The sequence below is a fragment of the Apteryx rowi genome, unplaced genomic scaffold (assembly GCF_003343035.1).
Source record: "Apteryx rowi isolate R43461 unplaced genomic scaffold, aptRow1 scaffold_584, whole genome shotgun sequence".
In the NCBI taxonomy this organism is placed as follows: Eukaryota; Metazoa; Chordata; class Aves; order Apterygiformes; family Apterygidae; genus Apteryx; species Apteryx rowi.
Genome location: NW_020450854.1, coordinates 312,535 through 337,564, shown reverse-complemented (window position 1 = coordinate 337,564; position 25,030 = coordinate 312,535). Strand labels below are relative to the sequence as shown.

Below are 25,030 nucleotides of genomic sequence, written 5' to 3'. Positions count from 1 at the left end.
GGTTATGAATAGAAACAACAGTACTAAACAGCTACTGTAGGATGAAAAGCATAACTTACACTGAAAAAGCAGAAAGATATCATAAATATTATATGATYTATTTTCAAAATGCCACCAGTAAATGACTGATGTATCATTTAAAATTACTACGTAATTATCATTCATATTAAATTTATCAGTGAAATGTACTTTCTAAAACATGTCATAGCTCAAAACATAAACTAAGACAACTGGACCAATCTAACCTTAGTGTTCAAAGCAGGTTCATAAACTCACATTTTGGATGCCGAACAACTGACCTACTTTTTGTCAATAGTCTATTTTAAATGTTTCTGTATCTGCAAGACCTTTATGCAATACTGTTAATTTGAAATCACTATCTCTATCTATCAATCTGCTAGTTAAAAATGTGGTTTATGTGAAATGACTTAGCACGAAAATAATAAAGAAGAGATTCTGAAATGCAGAATCAACAGAAGTGCTTTTAAGCCTCCAGGTAGAAAACAGGAACCTATTTATATTTTTCTTGAAATCAAAATTTCATATTTTTATTAAAATACTGAACATTTGGAGAAAATCAATTTCAGACTCTTAAACATTGTGCCTACTATAACATCATCAGGCTTATATAATCTATTTCAATTCTGAGAAATAATTCACTGAAGTGACTGCAGGGTGAGGGTGAAAAGGAGGAGAGAAAATTAATTTCTACATTATTCAGGGTAGTCTAAAGCTACTGAAGTGGCAATGGGTGTATTTGTATACTCCCCACTCAGTTTTCAAAACATTTAACTTTTGATAACAAACATACACTCCTCTTGCAAAATTACTATTATTCTCCTCAGTCAGGGAGAGCAAAAATGGCTACATTATTTCTTATGTTACATTTCTGTAAGCAAAGAGTCAGCATCAGAAACTTGAGAAAGTATCTGTAGTAGCTGGTAGGATTTTTGGTGATATAAACACCATGCATTTGAGATTATACAATGTGATTCAAGGGGATACTTTTCTTTCCATTCCTATTTGAAATCACCATATTCCTGTATTTTACAACATCCTGCTGTGGGAAAAACATTAAAGAAAACTACAGACTCAGAGAAAGATTCAGGTTGGGAGGGACCTCTGGAGAACTATAGTCCCAACATCTTATTCCAAACAGGGATAACTCGAAAACTAGATGAGGTTGCTCAGGGCTTTTGTAGTCCAGAAATATGATTTTTACCATCATGCTACAGGCTTTGTATTCAACATAGGATCTCTTGACGACTCTGAGCTTGCTTTGGTCTGGTTTTAGCTGTGGTAGCACTTGCCCTGTGGCCAAATGGGGGTACCTCAAGCACTGGCATGCAGGCGAGTAAGTGCCTACAAGATGAGACTAGGGGAAGCCTCTTGCACCCCTCCTGGGAGATCAACAGGTTTGGATGCCTCTCTGAAGCCTTCCTCAGCTAAGTGTGATGTTTTTGCCTGAGGTGTACAATGAGTACAGTGGCAGTGGCCACCTTTCTGGGGGGACACTATTGAGGTGCAGTGCTTAACTACATTGAGTGTTAAGCACCACTAAGCGGGCAGTTACCGAGGCCTGGGATGAGCTCCTCACACAGGCTTTCAACACAGGATGAAGAAAAATGGTGTATGTACAGTCTGCTTCACCTGCAGACCTGAGTATTTAYGCTTTCTAACAAACCTAGCTAGACATCACTGGCGGCCTCAGAGAAAGCACCTGTCCCACAGCTGAGGAGAAAAGATTGCTCCATGTTGTTTCCAGGAGCTCTGCCCAAATAGTGAYACCCATAAAAATGAAATGAAACAGAGCAGCACCAGCAGGAGAGGTCCACTGCAGAATAGCCCATGGCCCGGTGATTAAGACACTACCAATGATAAATACAAGATGGGAACTCAAGTCATTTTTGCACAAGAAAAGACAGTGAATCTAAACACAGATGTGGTCTTATCCATACAGCTTAGAGTAGTAAGAGGACTGCAACAGAATGCAGCAGTAACAAAATTTAGAGGAAAAAGAACAACAAAAAACCTGTTGGAATCTCTTGAAGATTGTTGCTTTTGTTGATAAGATGATATTAGATGTATTTGCACACTTAAAACTAGAACTACATAGAAGTTCTTTTCTTCTGATTTGCCATACAAAACTTTATGTATCAAAGCTATGAAACATCGTAGTGAAATATTTGAAATGGCAGCAAATCAAGTCATGCTCAGGCAGAAAACAGGACAACTGTTTGTCTTGCCTTTCTCGCAGGATGACCATCAAGGTCACTCATTGAAACATAGTATTTCTTTCTTTTCCTCAGACACATATTACCTGGAACATGCATGCCAAWCAGCTGAGCTTTTCTAGCTTTCTTCTATGTGGTCTGCAATGGAGAACCAGGCACTTAAGTCCTTCTCAGAACAGTCTTGAATTTTTGGTACTGATGTGTAGACAACATAAAGGATTGGCCACACATCTATGTAAAAGTGCTGCAGGTATGTACAAACAGGCTTGGAGTACAAAAAAATATTCTAAAAGACCAGAGCCAGTTTTCACTTCTCCTCCTTACTAACCCTACATTAAAAACAAACAAACAAACAAAAAATCAAACCCAAAACAGGAAGCCTTTAGGAAAACTCTTCCATGTTCATGAAAATATTAGTATAAAATGCATTAATTGAACTTTTATGAATCCACATTTTATATATTGGTTCCAAATAATACATTTCAAACATTTTTGTTCTTCACTAAGAGCCTCAAGTGTCAGAAATTTATGAGATTTCTTTGCTTGAGATTCATTTTAAGCAGTTTTAAAGTATTTCAGTCCTTGCAATGTATAGTATCGCTTCACTGCGTTTCAGTGAAAAAATTAAAATCCCACTCAATGATTTGAAACCTCATTCAATTCAATCTGCTACCTGAGTGTTTCTAAAACGATCATTATACTGCCTCTTTTTTAAAGAGAGCATCCTAGAGAACCCACTGAACATCAACACCTGCCAAACAGCTACCTGGTACATTGTAAGAATTTCTCAGAGCATATTTCCTATGTCTCATAATGCAAAGCACCAGAAGAGAGAGAGAAGAACAATTATGTTAAACACTTGTCAGTGTTAAGATTGCTAACTTAGTCAGTCATTAGTCCTGCAAACTGTCAGCCAGGCTGTCTCAGTGGGACAAATAATGTTATGAGGCTATTTTAAATGTGTGTCTTGAAATGAAATCGCTGATCTTAGGAGATCAAAATAGTTTCACATTTCTCTTTTATATATATTGGACCTCAACCCATGGGTGATGTCCTGGCTGGTCCTCAGACCTGCTTCATCGCCATGAACTTGCCTGATGATCTGGACTCTCGGCTGATCCTGGCCACCACCGCCAGGTTTGAGGGACTCGCCTTGCTTGGGTACCATGGGATGAAGTCCTGGCTGGCCAGGTCCCTCCCGGCTGGCCACGTTACCACCTCAGCTCCCTGTCCCTTAGGGAGCAGCCAGCCCCTGCTGCGCCCCCACAGAAGTATGCAGCCATGTGGGTATAATACTTCAAACTGGTATCTGGGAACATATATTCACCCTCCACCATTTCACCAGATATTAATGCACAACAGTCTCATTCGTAAACATTGAATTCAGTGTTTCTCTTAAGTCCTTTGGCATAGCTGTTGGGTGACAATTCAATATATTTATCTATTGGTACAGCTGAAGTGGTGCTCTCTGAAAGGTTGTTCAAAGATAAAAAAAAAAAAAAAAAAAAAAAGAAAAGCAACAGCTGACTACATCTGTATGGCGCTATTCTCAAAGACAGTAAGAGGAAATTCATGAAGTAAAATATATAATACAAAGTGTATATCTTTCAAAAACAATTAGAAAAGACATGATGTTCATGAGGTTAAATTTGATCTGGAGGCCTAAGTATTCAGAAGCACATCCCTATGCTCGGCACTGGTGTAAAAGTAACTTGTGATACTTCTCACTGAAGTAAATCAAATTTTGCTTGTGAAAGAGATGGAAAATCAATGGTCATGCTACAACCTTTAACAGGCTAATAAAAGCTTTGATCAAAATCAACTTAGAATTTTTTAATATGCACCTGCTCCTACCATTTCAATGTATCCCAATCCTATGCAACAATATGACTGACTTTTGCTACCTGAATACTAACAATGTGGACCATCTCCTGTATTTCTTGGTAAAAAAGCTGTATTAAAAGACAGACTAAAGCACATTCACTTCTCTGTGTCTGCAAACTTTTTAATCCAGAAGTACATTAACTCGAGTAGAAAAAATATTCCTTCTGAAATTAACCCCCATTCATATTCTTAAATTTAAATATCCAGCATTTGTAAGTGTCTTAATAAGGACCTGCACCTCCTTCTCTTTTTGGTTGGAAAAACTGTCAAACAGGACAAAGGGCATATTAAGGGGTTGAGAGGGTAAAGGCTAAAGACATCTATTTAAGAAGATCAGAGGATCTAGTGGTTCAGGGGAGGTAAAATAAATAAATAAATAAATAAATAAATAATTCATAGAATTCTGCCCCCTTCACCTAGCTGAGTTTAATCAGTTGTTGGTCCATCCACTGTTAGCACCAAAAATGCACAAATCAAGACCTGCAGTACATTACTTAGAGGTGTGCAGATGGATCTTAGCTAGTTGTATGATATATTTATTTCAATCAAAACACAAATATGACCATGCATACATAGATATTTAACAAATTAAGTGCAATTCCCATCATCATTCTGTAATAATCACAAAATATATTAATGAAAGATTGTTGTTGTGCTATCCATCTTGCTGGGCTCCAGCATATTATAAATCTAACCCTTCCAAATAACAGAGAGCAAGCATCAGCCATAGGATTGCAAATATTTTTGCTTCTCTCCATTGTCAGGTTCTTGACCATTTTTGTAAGACCTTCAGAAGCATCAGGAGATCAAATTTGCTTACCGATGACTTTCCACAGAAGTTAATGGTGTTCAGCAGATGATACACATCTGCAGAAAACACCAGCTAGCACTATGTCTGTCCTAACTACTGACTTGTACAAGCATCTTCTTTACCCTTTTGATTTTACCTGTTGACAGTGTGTCCAGTAATACACCTTCCTAATTCCAGCAGACATACCAATGCATTTCCAACACTTGTAACAAAAAGCAACCAAGAACAAAAACAACACCTGGACCCTCACAACAGTGCTCAGGAAGCTAAGAGCTCAGGTGCTCCTGAATAAGAGATACCCTGATGCCTGCTATGTATTATGCTCTTCGGTTATGGCCTGCCCACATCATTCTGGCAGCTGAGGCCTGGGCACAGCGACCAGCATTAACCATCTTCTCCTGAGTCACCAGGAGCTGTGGAGACATCACATCAGCCCCACATCACAGGACACTCCCTGTCCTGGAGCGGCACTACTCCCACATGCCTGGCAGTAGTTGCCTTGCACCTGTAAGCTGTCTCACTGCAACTAATTTGGAGATATTCTGGCCTAAATTTTCAACAGAAGAGTGTGAGGCAATATACACAGGAAAATGCATTCATTGTATGCGATCAGCTACAAAACCTATTGATGCACTGCATACAGCTCATGGAGTGAGAAGTGGAAACTTATAAATGACTGCCCTTCCACAACCTCTCCCAAAATAGTGCCTTATGCAGATCTTGCATCTAATCATCACAGCCTCTGTTTACTGTAAAATGTTCTCCTTAAGACTACTCTAAATGTCTCACAGCAACTTCAGCCACTGTGCAGCCCAAATGCCCAGCAGAATGAGGCTACGCCTAACACCACATAACATTCACTAAAGTCCTGGTACAGCCTCTTCATTTGCTCTTTCTGTCTTCTAAAGTATTGGTGGTGGATCTTGAAAACCTTGATTTAAAGTGGCTGCAGGTATTTGTGAGACTACTCCCAGGCACAACAGTTAAGGTCAGCAGGGACATACCAGACATACACTTGAATGCACCATATGCAGCAACAGCAATGTGTCCATGAAGGCTCTGTTCTCTGACCCTTAACAGTTCGAAGAAGTTTGAGTTTGGTGACCTTCAGAGCAAAATACACCTATCTTCTTTACTACTTGATGCACTAATTTGTATTTCAAATTCTTTTAAATGAAGTACCTATCTGTCAGGATGATAGGCACTGTACAGAACTTGCAAACAGAAAAAGAACTATATAAAGCAATCAGAGAAGCCTTTTATTCAGCTGCTAGAGTAAATGACAGATAGGCTCATTATGCAATTCCCCTAGCTCTTCTTAATACACCTGACCCTCAGAACTACATCACATGTTTCATCAGTATTGTAGTTTGAAATACTTTAAAAACAGTGCAGTAATGCCTTATGGCAATGATTTCACAGCACTGTTCTTGGGCACAAAGAACTGATGATTCCCAAAGCATAAATATACATCACACAACTTATCCAATGAGGAAAACAAAAGAGAAAGTGTGAAAACAGAGTCAATACAGCAACTTCAACTTCCATTATCATAAAACATTTTCATAAAACAAATAGAAGAAAACATGCATATGGCAACATTAATTATAATACCTTCTTAAATTCTGATGGAAATTGTGCAAAATCCTCTTCAAGAGACTTTGCACACTTTTTAAGTAATTTTCAGTAACTCATTAAGTGTTCATCCATTGGCAAACTAGATTATATAGTGAGGAATGGGGGATAATGGGAAAATAGCAAAACAGACCCAAACGTGACAGTGACTTTACCTGCTGCCGCTTCTCAAATTCTAACTTGATACGAGATTTGATGCAGTTGCATGTGTCCTGATAGGTCTGCTGCAGCGCAAGTTCCATGAGATGTTTGTGGTACGCTCCTGCCAAGTTTCCACAGATAAAAATGATTACATTTGCCAACATCTAGAGGTTTAGAAAAAAAAAAAAAAAAGAGCCAAGTGTCAGGGAAAATATTTAAACAAGTCAGCAGAATATAGCTTTTGTTTCAAGTTTCTTTCTAGCAAAGGTTTACCTTTCACAAAGCCTTCATAATGAGAGACAAAATCCCCAGAGATAATACTATTTTAATTTGGGATGAAATAGGAATGCTGATGAACCACACATTTGCCTATTTAATGAGGTATATGTTTTCTGAAAAAGAAATTCAGCTCATGCTCTATATCCACTGCTGAGTATTAATTAGGTAGGAACATGATTTACTGGTGCTAAAAGATAGCTATGGCTCCTAATAACACCAGCAGAAGCCACGTCAAGCTCTTTTGGCAAAACAATCTCTTTTGAAGTGCCATGTGATCAAGGGGTGAAAAGATTCACCTATATCAACAGCCTGACCAGCATTTTATCTCGGCCTGACCCACTACTATCCTACAGCCAGCTATAAATATTAACCTTGGCGATAGTAAACAAAATTTAAGGAACTAAGATCTCTCTCTCTGCTGGAATACTGTTATCTACTACCAAGATTTGCCTAAAACACAAAGCTAAATCAATAAAATTTAGGTTCAACATCAGATGCTCAGTGGGCACAACAATACATGAACATGAGTATTAAGTTTGCTTAAAGAATCTTTTTTTATTTATTAATTGTATGGAACATTACAGAGCCAGTAAAGAGAGGATGGAGGCAGCTCTTTCCTGTACTTCTAACTGCAAAAAGGACAGCATACTGCTTGGGGATGCTAGCACTTTCAACTATCCCCGTTTTACTGTTGCAAAGAGAGAGACCTGGTTACTCACCCTAGGTGAATCAGAGCAAGAACAACACATCAGAGAAATGAAACCAATTCTTAATTCAGTAAAAGAGATCATACTACAAGAGAACTGAGACTGAGATCCAGCTGCATGGTGGTCAGCCTGGGTCCCCATCCATAAGGCCATCAGTGCACCATACAGCCTGGATCGCAAGGACTGTACCACGTAGTGCTTGTGGTCTGGAAGGTGGGGAGGAAGAAGGGAGGCTACAATTTCATCAATCCTCCACAGTTAATCCAATCATGAGACTTACGGTAGATTTACACAGTGATCATTCATGGTTCTTTTTGATGTTCCTACTTATCAGATAGTCTTTTGTGGACTGCTAGTAGTGAAAGAGCCAGTGACGTCAAAAAAAATACAGATGGTATGCTACAGTGGTCCAAAGAAAAGAGATGGGTCTTCCTATTAATGGAAGTCCTTCTTTACTCACAAAAATTACATGAAGTTTCAATTCTCCTTTTATAAATGCACATTTTAAAATTAAAGTTTTCAAGAAATGTTTTTATTTTCCTCACAAACAATACCATCATTACAGATGATATCTGTTTCTCTGTCTGCGACATATTTGAAGTCTAATCTCTCATGGTTCCCCAGAGCTAGAAGCAGGAACTGTTCAACTTAGCAACAGGATTAATGTTTTGCAGTTTGATAAAATTTTTCTTTCCCTATAATTTTAAGATCATGGCATTATCACATTTCTGAAAGCAACACTGAGTTTTTAAAATTTTCTAAAATACATAATTCAAATATAAAAACAAGGATAAAAATCTACATTTCTCATTTTCTCCAAAGAACTTCTATTACTAAGCAGAGAGATATAATTTAAAGTAGAGAGAATAATTTAACTGAAATATTTCCCAACAGCCAACAATTAAAAAAATTATAAAATACCTTGTCTTTGAATTGGGCACATAAGAGATGATGGTACAGTGAAAAACAGTTTAACTCAAAATCTTTCTATATTTCTTTGTAAATCACAGCAGCTTGATTCTGCTTGGATGTCAGTAACGGCATGGTATTCCCAGTAGGCGTGGATGAGCGAGCAAGGATTCCTAGGAGAGACTACAGTGCAGGGGTAGTGCACTCCAGTTGCCCAGCCCAGCTACTATTTTATGAAATGAAACCATGAAATGGGAACAAATGCCTGAAAATAAAGATTGCTGGGCACAGAAAAGACCAGAATACAACCAATCCAAATAAAGAAAATAATATGATAGCTAGATGGAGGAGTAAATTATGAGTATCACCTTCACAGGCATAGAAAAACAGATTACAGTTTTATGACTGAACCAGCTCAAGTGAGAAAATAGACGGAAACAAGTGACTGACAGGCAAGGTGGCTAATTAACCAGGCTTGGCAGATTCTCAATGGCGTAATTCAGCCCACATGAATCTCTGCGCTGGCTTCCAGTACCTGAATTAAGGCACCCAAAGGCAAGTCAGATAGCTCAGCCTTTGCTAGATTTATTGTAGCTGTAACATAAGTACATGAGGGATTATGTAGAGATCACATTTTTTTGGCCAGCATGGAGTCCATTCAGAAATGTGTCACAGGTATTAGAGCAATTTTCCAAGAAATGGTTGAACTGGTTTCTAACTTATCCTCAGACTGACAGATTTTTGCTTGCTCTCTGATGCTGCCACAGCAGCTATTTCTGTATCTGTCCCTGAAAAGTTATTGAGTGAGACACATGAAGGTTATAGACTGTTCAATGGAAAATATAATAAATATGATAAAATAAAAAATATATATATATATAATTCTTGCTTAGTATCTCCCTTCTCCTAAGTCTTGCCTTTTTTTTTTCTGAACAGTGCCCCGTGGCTTCAACAAACAGACTGAAGAAGTGTTCCATCCAGGTTTGCTCTAAAGTCTCATAGGCATTCTCCTAGGAGGAACAGGTTCAAATTTTCTGGACTGAGGAAAACTTAAACCCATTTCCCACTTCCTGAGCAAGTGCTCTAACTACTACGCAATTGTGCAAAAAATTCCTCCTATTCCTCTGTGAGGCACCTGCTCTGAAAAGAAGATCCCATGTTCTGAATCCTACCCGGAATGGATCACCTACAACACAACCCTGAATCAGACTAGCTTCCTGCCTAGCCATTTCTCCAGGCTCAGATCAGACAAATGAACAAAGTCTCCTGGAAGCTGCCTCTCATTTCACCATGTAGAAACACTGAGTTACACAGCAGAAGTTTCAGCCTCTCTGTACAGTGTGTTAAGAGACAATCTCCTGGGCCTTCTGCACCCTAAAGATATCTGTTAACTGTACACTGTGGCCAAGTTCCTGCCTAATCAATGCCTGAATTCCATGTCTAAACAAAGTGATCTAAATATGAGTCAAAGATTATGCAAGGAAGTCCATGATACCACTGCGAAGTGACCCTAGGTACCCAAAGCACCATCCAGTGCCTCTAGTCACTCAAGGAACTTGACCATGCCTTATCTCTGTTTCTTCTCTTTTGATCTACAGAGACCTGTATGCACCTCCAGGCAATGGGGCATTTTCTGAATTGTATTTTTACATTCAAATATATGTATCTTTCATTATCAGTGAATATAAGATTGTTTGAAATATCATACATCTAGTGCTTAACTGACAAAATAGACTGTATTTAAAAGCAAAAGAAGACAAAGTAGCTATGACTAATTTCTCAAAATAGTGAAGTCAACTGAGTTGCTCAAAAACTGTAGTGTATTATATAGATTACACAGTGATGCTGCATGTTGCTAGTTCAGCTGATGAAAGCTGCCTACAAAGGTGCATGTATAGAAGGAAGTACTATGCTACACAAGAACAAAAGAATTATAATATAGGCTGCTGATACTAAAGGATAAAATATTTGTTAAACATCTGCGTAACTGCTGTTCAACTACTGATTACAAAAATTAAAGTTCTCTACAGAGTTTCCCCAACTGGAAAACCGCCAATTAATGTGTTACGTTGTCACATTTATTCTGCCATTTTAGATACTGTTCAGATCCTTCCTGCAATTCTTCCATGAACAGAATTTTTACAAAAAAAATTTTAATAACCTTTTAAATAGCTATATTCCAGTTTTCCTCTGAATAAAAAAGCTAAGGAAATAGAGTGGAGAAGACAAGCTATAATTTATGACATCTATATGACAATCAATGGGTGAAAAAAGAATTCTTGCGTCATTGCCAAGGTCCCACTTCTTTGGCTCTGCAAAGATGAATGGTTTCTCTCCCCATTTGATCTATCTTTTGATGGTCTGTGGTGTGACTAGCCAAGCTAGGGAACAAGTTAATGTCTATACTTCTTTTGGAATATGCAAGGTTTTAGATTCAGGCAAAATTTAGCTAGAAAGAAGAATACTGGGCACACTTAAAAGCTGAAAAGCAGCATTTAAAAAGGAAATGCTTAGCAACAGTTCCCATTATTTGTTCTCATGGACAGCATGTACTATGAGAAAATCCATTATTTTAGTATATGTATTGAGAAGGTTCTCCAGCTTTTCCATGGAACACTGCTGCCCATGGAGCTCTGGCAAGTCATACGATGTTGGCTTGGGTTTTTTTTCATACTTCCAGAGTATGGAGGTCCAAAGCTGGAGTTCTAACATTCTAGTGCATTTCAAAATCAGCAATATCTATAGCTGTGTAATGACTAACAGGAAGGATCATGGCCTACAGAATTGCAAATGGGAGACGGTTTGTCCATAAGGCAACTGCCCTTTCAAAAAACAAGTAGTTTTGGGAGCAGCAAAATTAACGAAGTCTGGATTCCTATGGATTTATATCCTTTTATCCCTTTATTTCCTTATTTACACAATAATCCCAACTCCTCACACAGGCAAAAGAAAACTGTGTTATAACTGGCCTAGAATTAGTAATCAAGTGCTCACAGGTCCACCAGCTGCTGTCAGACCATTACAAAAACTGGCTTTTGCCTACATTTGCCTTAGTGAAGGCACCAATCTCAGGGTCTCTGTGGTGAAAGTTCCTGTCTTTCACAAAGAAATGGAGGGAAGTAGTAAACCTTCTCACTTCTGTCTCTGTTTCAAAGTTGATGGTATCAGTCCATGAATCAAAAAGTCATTTGGGAGCAGAGCATGACAGGTGGAAGGACAGACAGAATATGGATAGAGTAATTGCAGAGTAATTTCCCTAGGAAATAAGAATAAAAAATATTTTCTTTCATTACTGTAGCATTATACATAACACTTTGAAAAGTAAAAGTTATTTAAATCCTCATATATTCAGTGAAGACCACAATAAGAACATACAACAAATGAACAGAAGAACAAGGAAGCTCCAGTATCCACAGACCCTTGGTCTATATCAAGCAGAATCTCAAATGTTTTTCAAAAAGATCAAGAAATAAGAAAAAAACCTGCAATTCTGCAAGAAACATCCCAATTAAAAAAGCTAAGATTTACCTCAAATAACTGAGAATCAACAAAAATAATAGTTTGAATTGCTTATTATCCCAGCCATCAGCAAACTGATCCATATTTTCAGTCCTAAATAAACCTGTATGTGGAAAAGTCCCTTTCTGGATGTTGATTTGATGTTATTTGTTTTTTAAAAGATGGAAAGTTGTAAACTTGTGACTATGTCACAATGTGTTCTAATTTGTATGTGTAATTCTCTTTGTAGCCTTTGCAATCAGAGCGTTGGCTGCATGAGCAAGATACTCTTTTTCTGTAATATTTATGCCATTTGATGTGATTTTCTTTTTATTACTATTACAGACTGAGGTTTCTTATAACTCCAAGCTGTTCTGCAGAATGACTGGATTCATTTTATTCAGCTCTGCATGTACACAGAGCCTTTCTATATGCCAGCATGAATGAAAACAGATCATAAACTGTAAATTCTTGAATCAAAACCCAGGAGAAATACACTAAAAAAAGGATCGGAATTATTGTTGTTTCAATTACCTCTGTGTAATACACTTACTCAATATTAGTGATCTAATCAATGATTCGTCATATTTTTAATATAAAATATTTGTAAGTTGTTGCCAAAAAAGAACTCCTGTTCTCTTCAAACATTTCAGAAGGAAGCAGCCAGCCATTGCACTCCTCTTTTCGCCTGTAGAGAGACAAGCTCTTTCTGTGATTACATGTCCTTGATGGATCATTTTAATTTTTTACTTTGTTTTTTTAAAACTATTCAAACACACTTGAATATACAATTAATTGTAAGAAAACAAAAGAAAAGCAAGAATTGCAAACCTATTTAGCTATATATTTAGGTAAAAGTAGAAGTAACTTAGGCTTGAATTCTGGAAGCAGAATTTGTGAACAGCTTAAAAACTAAAGTGTTATCCCCAAAAGACTGAAATTTATTTTTAGGTTCTGGATCTGATATAGGAATGAGTACTGAATTACTATAAAAAATGGCATAAAATTTAAACAATTACTTAATAAAAAAAAATCTATGGGGTAATAAATCAATCTACAATATATTCCAGAAGTAGTCCCATGTCTGATTGTTGAGATACCCTCAGTCTTTTCAAAGAAATTAATCTGCTTCACAAAAAACCCTAAAATCTTTAGTATAAATATATTTACTTATAGGCCCAGCAATCTGCTGCCAAGTCAAATGTGTAACAGTAGATTACTCTTCCCTTTTCCTCAGCAGGAATATTATTAGGATCTCTCTACTATCTACCAATTTTCATGAAATTTGTATCTCTAAACATCTCTGCTTTTGACAAGTTTTGCAGAAATTGAGCAATAGCATGAAGTCACCAGAAGAAGAAAGGACGAACAGATAAATGAACTGATAATCACATAAGCTTTGTTTCTTAAAGAAATGAGGCTAAACATAATGTAATGAAATTAGGCAGTTTATTAATGCCCTAATTACAATTAATTTCCTACAACCCCAGTCTCCGTGTGTTCATTTCGTTCTTTACTCCAGGTTTCCTTGGTTAGGGTAAAGAGTCTCCATGTCAGTGCTGCTTTTGGATCTAATATCCCAGATTCTTAGACAGGCATGTCAGTGTTTGGGATAACTCCACAAGAATTTATGTAAGAGAGGACTGGATATCTTTAATATTTTCCCCTCAGAATGCATATGTTTTGCATAATCTATCCTTTAATTCTGGTTACCAAATGGTCTCTTTTTTTCTGGAGACCAATCTGCCAGGTTACTTCCTTCTTCCATTTTCAGATTAATTTAAATCCCAGAGTTTATTTTTTGTTTTTCACAGAATCACAGAATAATTGAGGTTGGAAGGGACCTCTGGAGATCATCTAAGTCCAACCCCCCTGATCAAGCAGGGTCACCTACAGCACATTGTACAGGATCGTGTCCAGGCGGGTTTTGAATATCTCCAGAGAAGGAGACTCCACAACCTCTCTGGGCAACCTGTTCCAGCGCTCTGTCACCCTCACAGTGAAAAAGTATTTCCTCATGTTCAGATGGAAGCGTCTGTGTTTCAGTTTGTGCCCGTTGCCTCACGTCCTGTCGCTGGGCACCACTGAAAAGAGTCTGGCCCCATCCTCTTGACACCCTCCCTTCAGGTATTTATATAAATCGATAAGATCCCCTCTCAGTCTTCTCTTCTCCAAGCTAAACAGGCTCAGCTCTCTCAGCCCTTCCTCATAAGAGAGATGTTCCACTCCCCTAATCATCTTTGCAGCCCTTCACTGGACTTGCTCCAGTAGTGCCACATCCCTCTTGYACTGGGGAGCCCAGAACTGGACACAGCACTGCGGATGTGGCCTCASCAGGGCTGAGGAGAGGGGGAGAATCACCTCCCTCGACCTGCTGGCAACACTCTTCCTGATGCACCCCAGGATACCATTGGCCTTCTTGGCCACAAGGGCACATTGCTGCCTCATGCTTAACTTGGTGTCCACCAGCACTCCCAGGTCTTTCCAGCAGATATCAGGATGGTTGAAGACCCCCATGAGAACCAGGGCCTGGGATCGTGAGGCTACTTCCAGCTGTCTGTAGAAGGCCTCATCAACTTCCTCTTCCTGATCAGGTGGCCTGTAGTAAACACCCACAACAATGTCACTCATGTTAGCCTGCCCTTTAATCCTTTACCCATAAGCTCTCAATTCGCTCTTTCAGATGCACAGAGGCAGATTTCTACCATTCTAACATCCAGTTCTGGTTCACAGTCCTGATGTTTAAGATAGTAAATGGTGGATATCAGTATGAAGGCAGCTGATGGCTAAGTGCAGCACATATCTGCTAGCTTCTATTTTATATGTACTTAAAATTCCATATAGATGTTATATACTCACATTTCAATGGAAAAAAATATTCACATATCATGATCCCATTAGAAAGGACAGAATACTCATCTATCAAATAGAACAGCCACCTATTAAGTGTACATTTGCAAAAGATTTTACAGAGAATGGAATCAACTTTAATTCAGCAATCACAGAATGATAAATTTTGGAACCCATATAGGGAACCTTGATTTAATTTCTTTTAAATTATTTAATACTCCTGAATTATTTTCCTTTTATTATTGATGAAAAGAAATAGAAAAAAAATTGAAAACTTCTATTCTTCTTGAATTTAAAACCATTGAATGCACTCAGAAAACAAGTGTTAAGCACATTTTTTCTGCATTCTTTACTAATATATTAACTTGTAGAATGTCTAATTGGAAATGGGATTACCCTTGAACTGTAATGATAATGTTTTCAGCTTTCTTCCCACTCCCTTACTACTTTAGCAATAGCTATAATGGTAGTTCATATTGTGCATAAATTACACTACATACTATATATGCTACAGACTCTCAGGTATCAATACACAATGAAATTAAAATCAATGGACAGTTTAGTATTACATGAATAAATTCCTATATGAAAATTTTTCTCTATCAACATTCATAATGAACTGGCAAAACTTTTTTTCTAGGAAATATTCCTCAAGTTTTCAGTGTGCGTGTCTGATGAGTAAGGCAAATCTTTATCAAGATCATTATTCATAATTTGGCAGTCTGTGTCAGGATACAGTGGTCTCTGACTATGTACTTTAGGGAAGAAGGATATGGAGTGGAAGGGAGAAAAACAATAATAGGGTATAAAATGGGGAAAATTATGACCTACAGAAGTGGACTAAACTAATTCCCAAATGTTCTCAGCCAGAATTTTTAACGATGACAGTCCTATATGCATTTGTAATGTTTTTAGGATGTTGGTTATCTATTTAAACTCTTTTGAGATCTCCAATCAGCACTCAGATTAATTCTTAATTAGAAGACATCTAACAGGAAAAATTTAGTCTCTTGAAACCTTAAAGTTCAGTTTTCTGGTGTCAGACAAGTGCTATCAAGAGTCAGCAATATCACAGTTTCTCAGGACAAAGAAAGTTTTTAATTTGGTTCAGAAAGAATAAACTACATATTAAAACCTCTTCATGCTTCTGCTGCCAACTCATTTAATCTGTATCAGTCTTTGCATAAAAAGATGCCATTTTTTCTCCTTCATGCCTCAAAATTGCCAAGATGTTGTTCGTCAAGACAGGCTTCCTATCCCAAAGCCTTAGTGTGAAACTCATTAGAAAGCCTAAAACAAAGTTTTTTTAATATGAATTACATGGTGTGTGTGGGGGGGTAAATTCTGACTAATATCTCAAAAGTCAACACTATATCTCACTTTCACATCAGTATAAGAGCCAACCCGTCAGCCAGCAACATGTGCCCCATTATAGATGCCTAAAATATTACACAGGAATAGGCTATTACTCCTATATATCAGCTAGTTTAGCTGATAGCAATGATTAAAAAGATGTAGATATTTGTGCAGGGAAAAGACATCTCCATGCTTCCATTTTAATTCAAGTATTTTTAGTCCAAGTATGAATGCAGTATCATATTTTTAAAGCTTAGTGTCACATTTGCTACCTTCTAGGCTAGTACCAAAGCAGTTTTAAGTGAGATATTACACATGACAGTTCATAATTCTATTATTTCTTCTAGAGTTTTCTTATAACTTTTGGATGAATACTACCCAGTCCTTCCTATCTGAGTGTTCAGACCACCTATTCGCACCATAACCTCTTCTACCTCACCTCTATTTCAGACTGATTCTATCCTGACTCCTTTCCCTTCTCCCCTGAAAGGATTTTAGTGGGGGAATTTCTTCAGTGAAGAGGGATGCAGGAATCGTTTCTCTGCAGTGGCCTTTTGTTACTGAGCTGCTGCCAGACGGATTGGCCACGTAATGAATGGGAGATTGGTTTGGCTCACTGCCATGACTCTAGATGGTATCCAGTTTGAGTTATATACTTTCAACTATATGTTCTTCAAACTCTGCGTAATTGCATACAAAGGCATTTTGCAACACGCCTCTTTTAACATTTGCACAGAGGAAATGTTTTCACTTTGGCTGATTAACTCCGGTGGAGCAAATAGATTCGAAGACTGCTGATAAAGCATGTCTGATCACATGCAGATTAGCAGAATGACTTTTTCTAGCAGTAAAAATTGCCACTGCAACAGACAGAAGACACAAAGTGAATTCAGATGACCTGTAAGCATTTCTGTGGTTAGGCTACAGTGCATCTGAGGCAAGTATTATTTTAATTTAAATGAATTACAATTAAAACAGTTTACAATTACATAATATTTAAAGTAAAAATTCAGGTTTCCATATTATCATCTTCTGACAGATTTTCAAATATTTTGATTGCTCATATTTTAATTTCCTCTTTCTTGGGATCAAAATATTCTCTAGAGGCTTTGCATGAGAGAGGAGCCTACAAATTCTATGTACCATAAAAGAAGTAGGTTTTACGTTATGAATTTATGGTGCCAAAATGAAATTCTGGCAGTGAACATGACACTTCATTTGAAAAAATCAAATGGCTCTAATATTATGAACATGAAGACAAATACTAGTTTGTCCACTAAACTGGCAATGATTCCATTTCCATGATGACCTTGTCTATGAAAACCTACAGTTCTGCCTAAGAAGCAGATTTTTCATTTAAAGCTTTTCATACAGATTGGTTTACAGTTTATATACTACATTTATAAGTATTTTAGAAAAAACAAGCTGCGAGTGTCTATTATTTAAATACATTTCAATGCTTTGCAAAACCTGACAAGCCTTCCTACATACAAAGAGTAATTTACCAGCAATATGAAGAAAAGAATATTCCAATTTTCAGATGACTGTAGTCATACTGTTATTATAATTATTAATCACTGCATTCATTCCCAAATTTGACTGGAATATTACTGGAATGCTATGGATAAAGGAGAAGTATTTAAATGAAAATACAATCTATTTTTACAAATTCTGACGCATATGTAAAAAACAAAAATGAAGAAGCAACTTTCATTCTCTAATGTAGCTAGAGCATATTTCTGTTTGCATTTGTAAAGATGCTTGTTGTGAATGTAGTATGTTCCATGCTAATAGAAAAATTACATCTTAGATGCTCCCAAACAGTAATATGAATGTGAGTAATATCAATGTAGAAAGAACTTTTGACTTGCATCTTTTTTAACATTTGGAATATACAGTGTTTACTCTCTACCAGAGAAATAAACCCATGCAAAATGCAAACACCTACTGAAAAGCCACCCGTTTCAGCTGCCAATACAAGTTATCTTATGTAGCAAGGTAAGTTCCACCCTGCAACCTACCTTTTAATAATACCGCACGCATTTAAAAAAGATATGACAATACATCATGAAGATACAAGGTAATAAACAAACTCAGAAAGACCTGGACTAATGTCTCTCACACACTAGCCATTGTCAATCAGAGAAGGATGTCCAAGCAGCCACAAGCTGCAAAGTAATGTGCTATCTCTGGGAGAAGCAGTTCTCCTCACCAAACACAGCGATTTGTTTCAGTTTGCTTTTCAAACACATAAGTCAATCACTTAAACTGAGAAAGGGAGTCTGATTCATTGCTGTTCAGGCTTATGCATTATCAACTTATGGGTATGGTTCTGTTAGCCTTTTGCCCTTCATAAGTAAAGAGAAGGTTCCAGTCTTCCACCTCTGGAGGAATTCCCACTGCCCTTGGTGATGTTGCACATAGGTGGCCTCAAGGATGCTGTCCTGATACATCTGTTCCTGAGGAAAAAGCTCCTCTGAAGTTTCTGTGTGGCCTCTAAAGTCTGAGTAGGATATCAAGATACTGAAAGGTGCCACAATGCATGCAGCTATCCAAACACTGCTCAAAAGCTTCACTAAAAGGAAGAGGGCACCAGCTTGTCCTAGATGAAGGACACCAGAAGTAGTCTGACTCCCCAGGGAGCTGGCAACTGTCTGGAAGTCCAGAAGAAAGATGCTAGAGCAGCGTGGCAAGAAATAGCTCTCTCCAAGAGAAGGCCTGGAATATGAACTCTCCTTATCTGAATGTTTTTCACTTCTTGCTGTCTCAAGGGTAGTCACCCTAGTGGGTGCTTCTCTGCCTCCATAAAACTGACCATGCAATGAAGGGCAGATTGGTCAGGCTCACTGTCATGGCTTTAGATGGTATCTAGAAAGAATAAAGAACAGTGACTTGACAGCAATAGCACAAGGGCAAGGGTCCTCCTTGCCCTTATTGCCCAGGCTGTGGAAGAGGTCCCAGCACACTGCATCATCTGATGGACAGAGAATGGCTTCAAGGCGGTCCTTCACAACGTGCTCCTCTTGAAGTTAGCAGCAGCAAGAGTAATGGTGGTTAGAGACAGGTAGCTGTGCAGCTGTGGAAAAAAGAGTCTCAGAGGCTGAATCAATCCCAGGATCCTGTATAGGGACTGCTAACAGGAGTACAGGCTGCACAAGAGGCAACCACCTTGAGTAGGTCTAATGCAGACCCAGATGAATAGAAAAGAAATTCATGCTCAACAGAAAATAAACATTTGCTACTCTTGTTCTGTTCCTGTTCTGAAAGGATCTTCATCAAAAATACTTCATAGGCTAGCAAAGGAAACCGTTGTATCTTCTGTTGTTCTGTGTTTTGTGGAACTGCCAACATTGCCTGTGCGGCTGAGGGTAAATGTATCCCCACTGTAATTACACAAATATGGATGTTTCTAATGCCAAGAAGAAAAACAGCATTCATACCAGTAAAAACAAAAAGTCTACCCAATTATTAAAAAAAAATCACTTTTAAAAATTTATAACACTATCCTCATTTGGTGGATTTCCATGGTCAGAATTCATCATCTCAACATGATAAGCAAAGCTTGTTAAGATCTGGCATCTGTCTAAGTTATATTCTCATTTGTAACTCGTTGTATTAGGAAATCATCTTTAAGATCAGAAGAGAAGAGTATGCTTTTTGAAGAAGAAAGTGAGGCGTTGGCAAGACAAGGATAAATGAGTTTGATTATCCACAAGAAAATAAAGATGGTTGTTGTATGATCTTTGATCAGTTTTTAGATAGTTACAGCCTCTTCTTTTACCACTTTACATTAGGAATCTCAGACACAGTCATGTGCTGGCACTATAACCTCTTCATACACTACTCTGGAAAGAAATGAAATTCAATTCCCTCCATTTTCATGAAAAGAATATGATTTCAATTTCAATTCAATTCAATGTTTCAAGTATTTCAAGCAATGTCATTGGATTCACCCCTTAAAACATAATCAGTACTTCATAAACAGACAATGACAGGGAAGAGCAATTCAGGGGATCTGTTTCTATTTGTTACACAATATGTTCTATTCCTGGCTTAGTACTCCAGGTGCTATTTTAATATGAACAATATATATTCACATTATATAGAATACATATACTAGAAGGAACACTGAGGCCAATTAACATAACAAGTTTCATCCATGCAAGTATCTTTTATTTACTGAATAAAAGTTCATTGAAGCATAACAATTTTCAACAACATAATTTCCAGTTACTGTAATTACACAGTAGGAGCATTCCATGTGTATTAAAACTTAAGAGTTGCCCCATATGATTATTTCTAAAATTCACTAATGTCCCCAAACCTGGGCTTCAATCCTTATTACTTTAATAAATGCTTAGATGAATAACAAGTTTTATGTATGCATCAATTTCTACAATAAATCATTCTACTGTACTAGAATATAAGCATAAATATTAACTTCAGTATATGTATTCAAAATATGGTTTCTGTTAAATACCCATATGTTGGTAAAACCCAACTGTTTATACTCTATCACATGAAGTACTAATAAGTACAGTGTCATCTTCTTAACTGCACAGGTGATATAAAATTAGAATTGCCAGCAAACTGGAGTTGTGACTAACATCAATACTAAATATTGAGAATAAAGTTGATTTTTGTACCTTCAGATTTCTTTCTTTGGGAAGGTCAAATTACAAAATATCTTGAAACAGTGTATTAGAAAGAAGCCACATGAAATAACTAATACAGGCATCTGCTCTTTCACTCATTTCCATGTGGCTGCAGTAACTTATGCTAATGTTTCCAAACAAYAAAGAGATAATAATCACTATATATATATAGTGTGTATATATATGTATGTATGTATGTATATGTATACTTTCAGACATTACAAATGCTATTTTAAGTTTGGGAAAAGAAACAGAGATTTAGAATTTATTTAAAATAGGAACAAGTAAAATTCTAAAAATAAGTAATGCTTCTTTAATCAAGGACATACACCTCAACGGTACAGCAGCCAGCACACCATGGCATTAACAGTGTCCTAGCAAGCCTCCCCAGATTGCATCACATACTCCAGCGCTGGTCCCTGTCATGGTGTTATGGAAGTCCCATAATCACTCCCCTCCCCTTACTTCTGCTTGCTGATGTGCTTTGGGATGTCACAGAGAACATGCTGGGATGCATCCTACCTCCACCGTGGTACTGGTGGCAGGATGCTAGGCTAGGTGGAGCATTGTTCTGACTTGGTAAGGCTGTTTTTCCTGCTCTTTATCGTCTTATAAAGAGRTCAGGCTGCTCTTCAGCTGGAACAAGCTGCCCCCCTGTCCTGGTTAGGATGCAGGTAATCTCACTTAACTGCCTACGGTCTGAGTGTGCCCTGCAGCACTTTGGAACAAAGAACTATAAATATAGCTTCAGACACGCACGTGTTTAAGTGCAGTAACAGTGAGGATATAATAATGCACCATGTCAGGCTAATGAAAACRTACAGATCCAACGTGACAACCATTTTCTACAGAAAATAAAGCCAGGCACAAGGCATTCTTTCAGATTTGTGTCACACAGTTGCTGCTGTCTCGTTGTTGGACAGCAAAACTGCGCTGAGCAACGAGAGAAATTCAAAACGTGCCCTCTGTATTACTCCTATTGCTGGCCCCTGTATTACCCCTATTACCCACCACAAGTAGCAATCATGCAGAATACATGCGGTGGTTCTGAGCTGAGCATGTTAGAGTGTACCAAACACAAATGCAACCCAGTTGATTTTTTTTCATTAGCATTTCCTGTACTTAAAGCTCAAAAGGATCTTCTACACAGTAATGTCTAACGCTACAAAAGTACACAATTACTTCTCACTGCAAGTGCAAATGACACTTTGGTATGTGTGTTGGTTACTCACCTATTAAATACCAGAAGAGACGGAGCCAAATATAGATCTACTCAGATTTTAAAAATCAGTATTCAAACCTAGCTGAAAAAAATCAGAGTCAGTTCCTCCATATTTTTAAAATACTGCAGGCTTTACCACTACTTTTTCAACATTTCTTGTGAAAGAATGGTTAAGTGAAAAGGGGCATGATCTCTTAGAAGTGAGCAATCCTGTCTTCACAATAGAGGGAGGATCCCGCAGCTATGTGAACTGTCCTTGAACATTCCTAGACCATTACAGAAGGGGAAGACAAGTAGTGGTAAACAAGTCAAGGAGGGGGCTGACAAGCCCCTCCACGTGAACAGCAACTTTGCACCAATCGTGTATTCGCTTTAGGCGCGTGAACAGAGACTGTAAACCAATCATACAGCTATTGCTAGTGCATGCTTATTGCTTGTCTATATATACTCTGTGTAAGCTCTAATAAAGGGAGAACGACCATACTCATATTGAGACTCATCGTTACTCCGGGTCCGTCTCCCACTCCGGCAATTTCTAGCTAGTAAACAATTGCTATCTGGGTTTGTGTAATAAATGATTAAATGAATGGAGCTGAAAATAAGATGTTCTTTAAAACAAATGTCACAATAATCAAAGAAGAAACAAACAAATAACTTAGCAAGAATTAAATGASTAAGAAAAAAAACAGAGTCAAACAGCTCATTAATATATTTAATGACTACACATCAAAAGCAAATTTAAATTGATTCTAAAAGCATCTCAAAAGAAGATCTAGCTGTGTTTAATAAACTTTTATGCAGCAGTCTATTCTTTCACCATCTTTCTATACTTGTCTGCAATTTTATCTTGCAGGCGATATTAAACTGATATTTAAGTGATCCTCTGTGATTCTTTCAAGATTAATTTAATATTCAAGCCAGAGCTCAGGAAAAGCAACGTGCTTACAGTCAATTTGAAAATGCTCCATGGATAAATCCAAACAACCACCCGTAGGGAATTCAAATGAAAATTCCAAAACAATCCATCCCACAACCCAGCGCATTATTGTTTCATGTGGTCAAAACACATTCAAAAAGAAACAAGCTAGAGCAGAGGAGCTGAAAGTACAGTAAAGCTTTCTATTATGGATGCAAGAAAAAATTAGTCTCCTGCCATGACAGGATGATTTTTGTGTACCATATAAAAAAACTTCAAAATAATGCAAGACAATGATATTCATAAAATCTGTTGAGAGTATACAGGAATACAGCCAAATACAAGGCTTTCTTTTCCTCTTCCAGATCTGAGCTTTTCCTTTGCAATAACCTTCCTCAAAATATTCTTATACAAATTATAGCATGTTATAACCATTATATAGCATGTTTGAGATCATACTATATGAAGGTAAATATTAAAGCCAGCATTTTACAAATAAGGAGACGGAAAAAATGGAGGTGCAGAACAAAAAGCTGATGCTTCAAAAACTTCAGGTAAATCAACAGAACTTCAAGAGACAAAGCTAGAGATACAGATCAGCTCTTCTGAATACCAAAATGTTGTACCAGGCACTGATGAACTCTTATCACTGTTCTATCTTTAGAAAACACAAAATTTGAAAAAACTTATGTAACTGAACACATCTTTGTTTTTTTATCCAGTTCAACAAACTTCTTATAAAATTGAAGAGAATGTCTTTTAATTTGATTCTCTAAGTTATGAGTAATCAAACTTGATAGTCTGTTGCTTACTTAATGGCAAAGTGCAACCTTTACATGAACAAACACAAGGTAAAGAAAGAAGACTCCTACACTCGGGTTCAGACATGTAAAAAGGAATTGTGATATTCAGATGTGCTGAATTCCAGCTGGACTCACCGAGTAAAACTGGAAGGTGCTGGCAAAATACACAGAAACCTAGGCAAAAAAATTTTGCTAACACCAGTTGAAACAAAGCAGTACAGTAGGGAAGTATTATTCCCCAAATCCAGTTCAGAGCCTTTGATTCACTACTAAGATTACACGTGTAGGAAAAGGGTGGGGGGGGAAATATATAGATATATAAATACTGTCAAGACCTCATAAAACGGGTAATGTCTGATCACAGATAAAATGTGCAGTTCCACAGTATATACCCTGAACTTTACCTGAATAATACTGTTAACTATCTGGTACCCATAATTTGAATAGCTCTGCAAGCCTGAGTTCAAGGCAATATGTCTGAGGTTCAAAACATACATGCTGAAGCCCTACTTTGATCCATTTCTTGGACACTTGTTCAGGGAAGGCCTCAATCTCCAAAAGGTAACACCCCTGTGAAACACTGCTCATTGCCCATAGTCTTGGAGGAACTGAATTTGTCGGGATAAGGCACGAGATACATAAAGCATTGTAAAAATTCTCTCATCGGCAGCTATGCTATTATCATTGCCTTCTTTTGCATCTAGTAATTGCATTATGGGTCAGATACAAAACGATTTTTTTTTTTTTGAGTTCATGCCCATTTGTATTTCTCTTCAGTGGATCCTTTTTTTTTTTAAGAGGAAAAAGATTATCTTAGAAATAGCAGGAATATCAAATTATTCCTTCTAGTCTAGGAAGGATTGGCTTATAAGTATGGAGTTTGATTTCTCACATTGCAAGTAATATGGGTATAGAAGGTTGGGTTTTTTTTTTCTTAAGGATTCAGCTTCCAAACCCTTAAATTAGCATTAATTTAATTTAATTAAAATAAAAATAAAAATAAAGCAACCAACCCCAAAAAAACAACAGGTCAGTGGAAAACATTCCTAACTGCTGAGATTTCAGTATAATGTAGTATAATGCCTGTACACCAATGCACGCAGCTTGGGGAACAAACAGGAAGAACTAGA

General features: G+C 37.4%; 1 protein-coding gene across 1 annotated transcript in view; it reads right to left on the bottom strand.

The window, feature by feature from the left end:
- The window catches only part of ADCY2 (adenylate cyclase 2), a 198,317-nt gene that overhangs the window by 94,765 nt on the left and 78,522 nt on the right, over positions 1-25,030 (bottom strand). Inside the window, exon 4 of the mRNA XM_026082600.1 lies at positions 6,720-6,869. Coding sequence (XP_025938385.1) covers positions 6,720-6,869 — 150 coding nt within the window. The remainder of the gene's footprint in view (positions 1-6,719; positions 6,870-25,030) is intronic.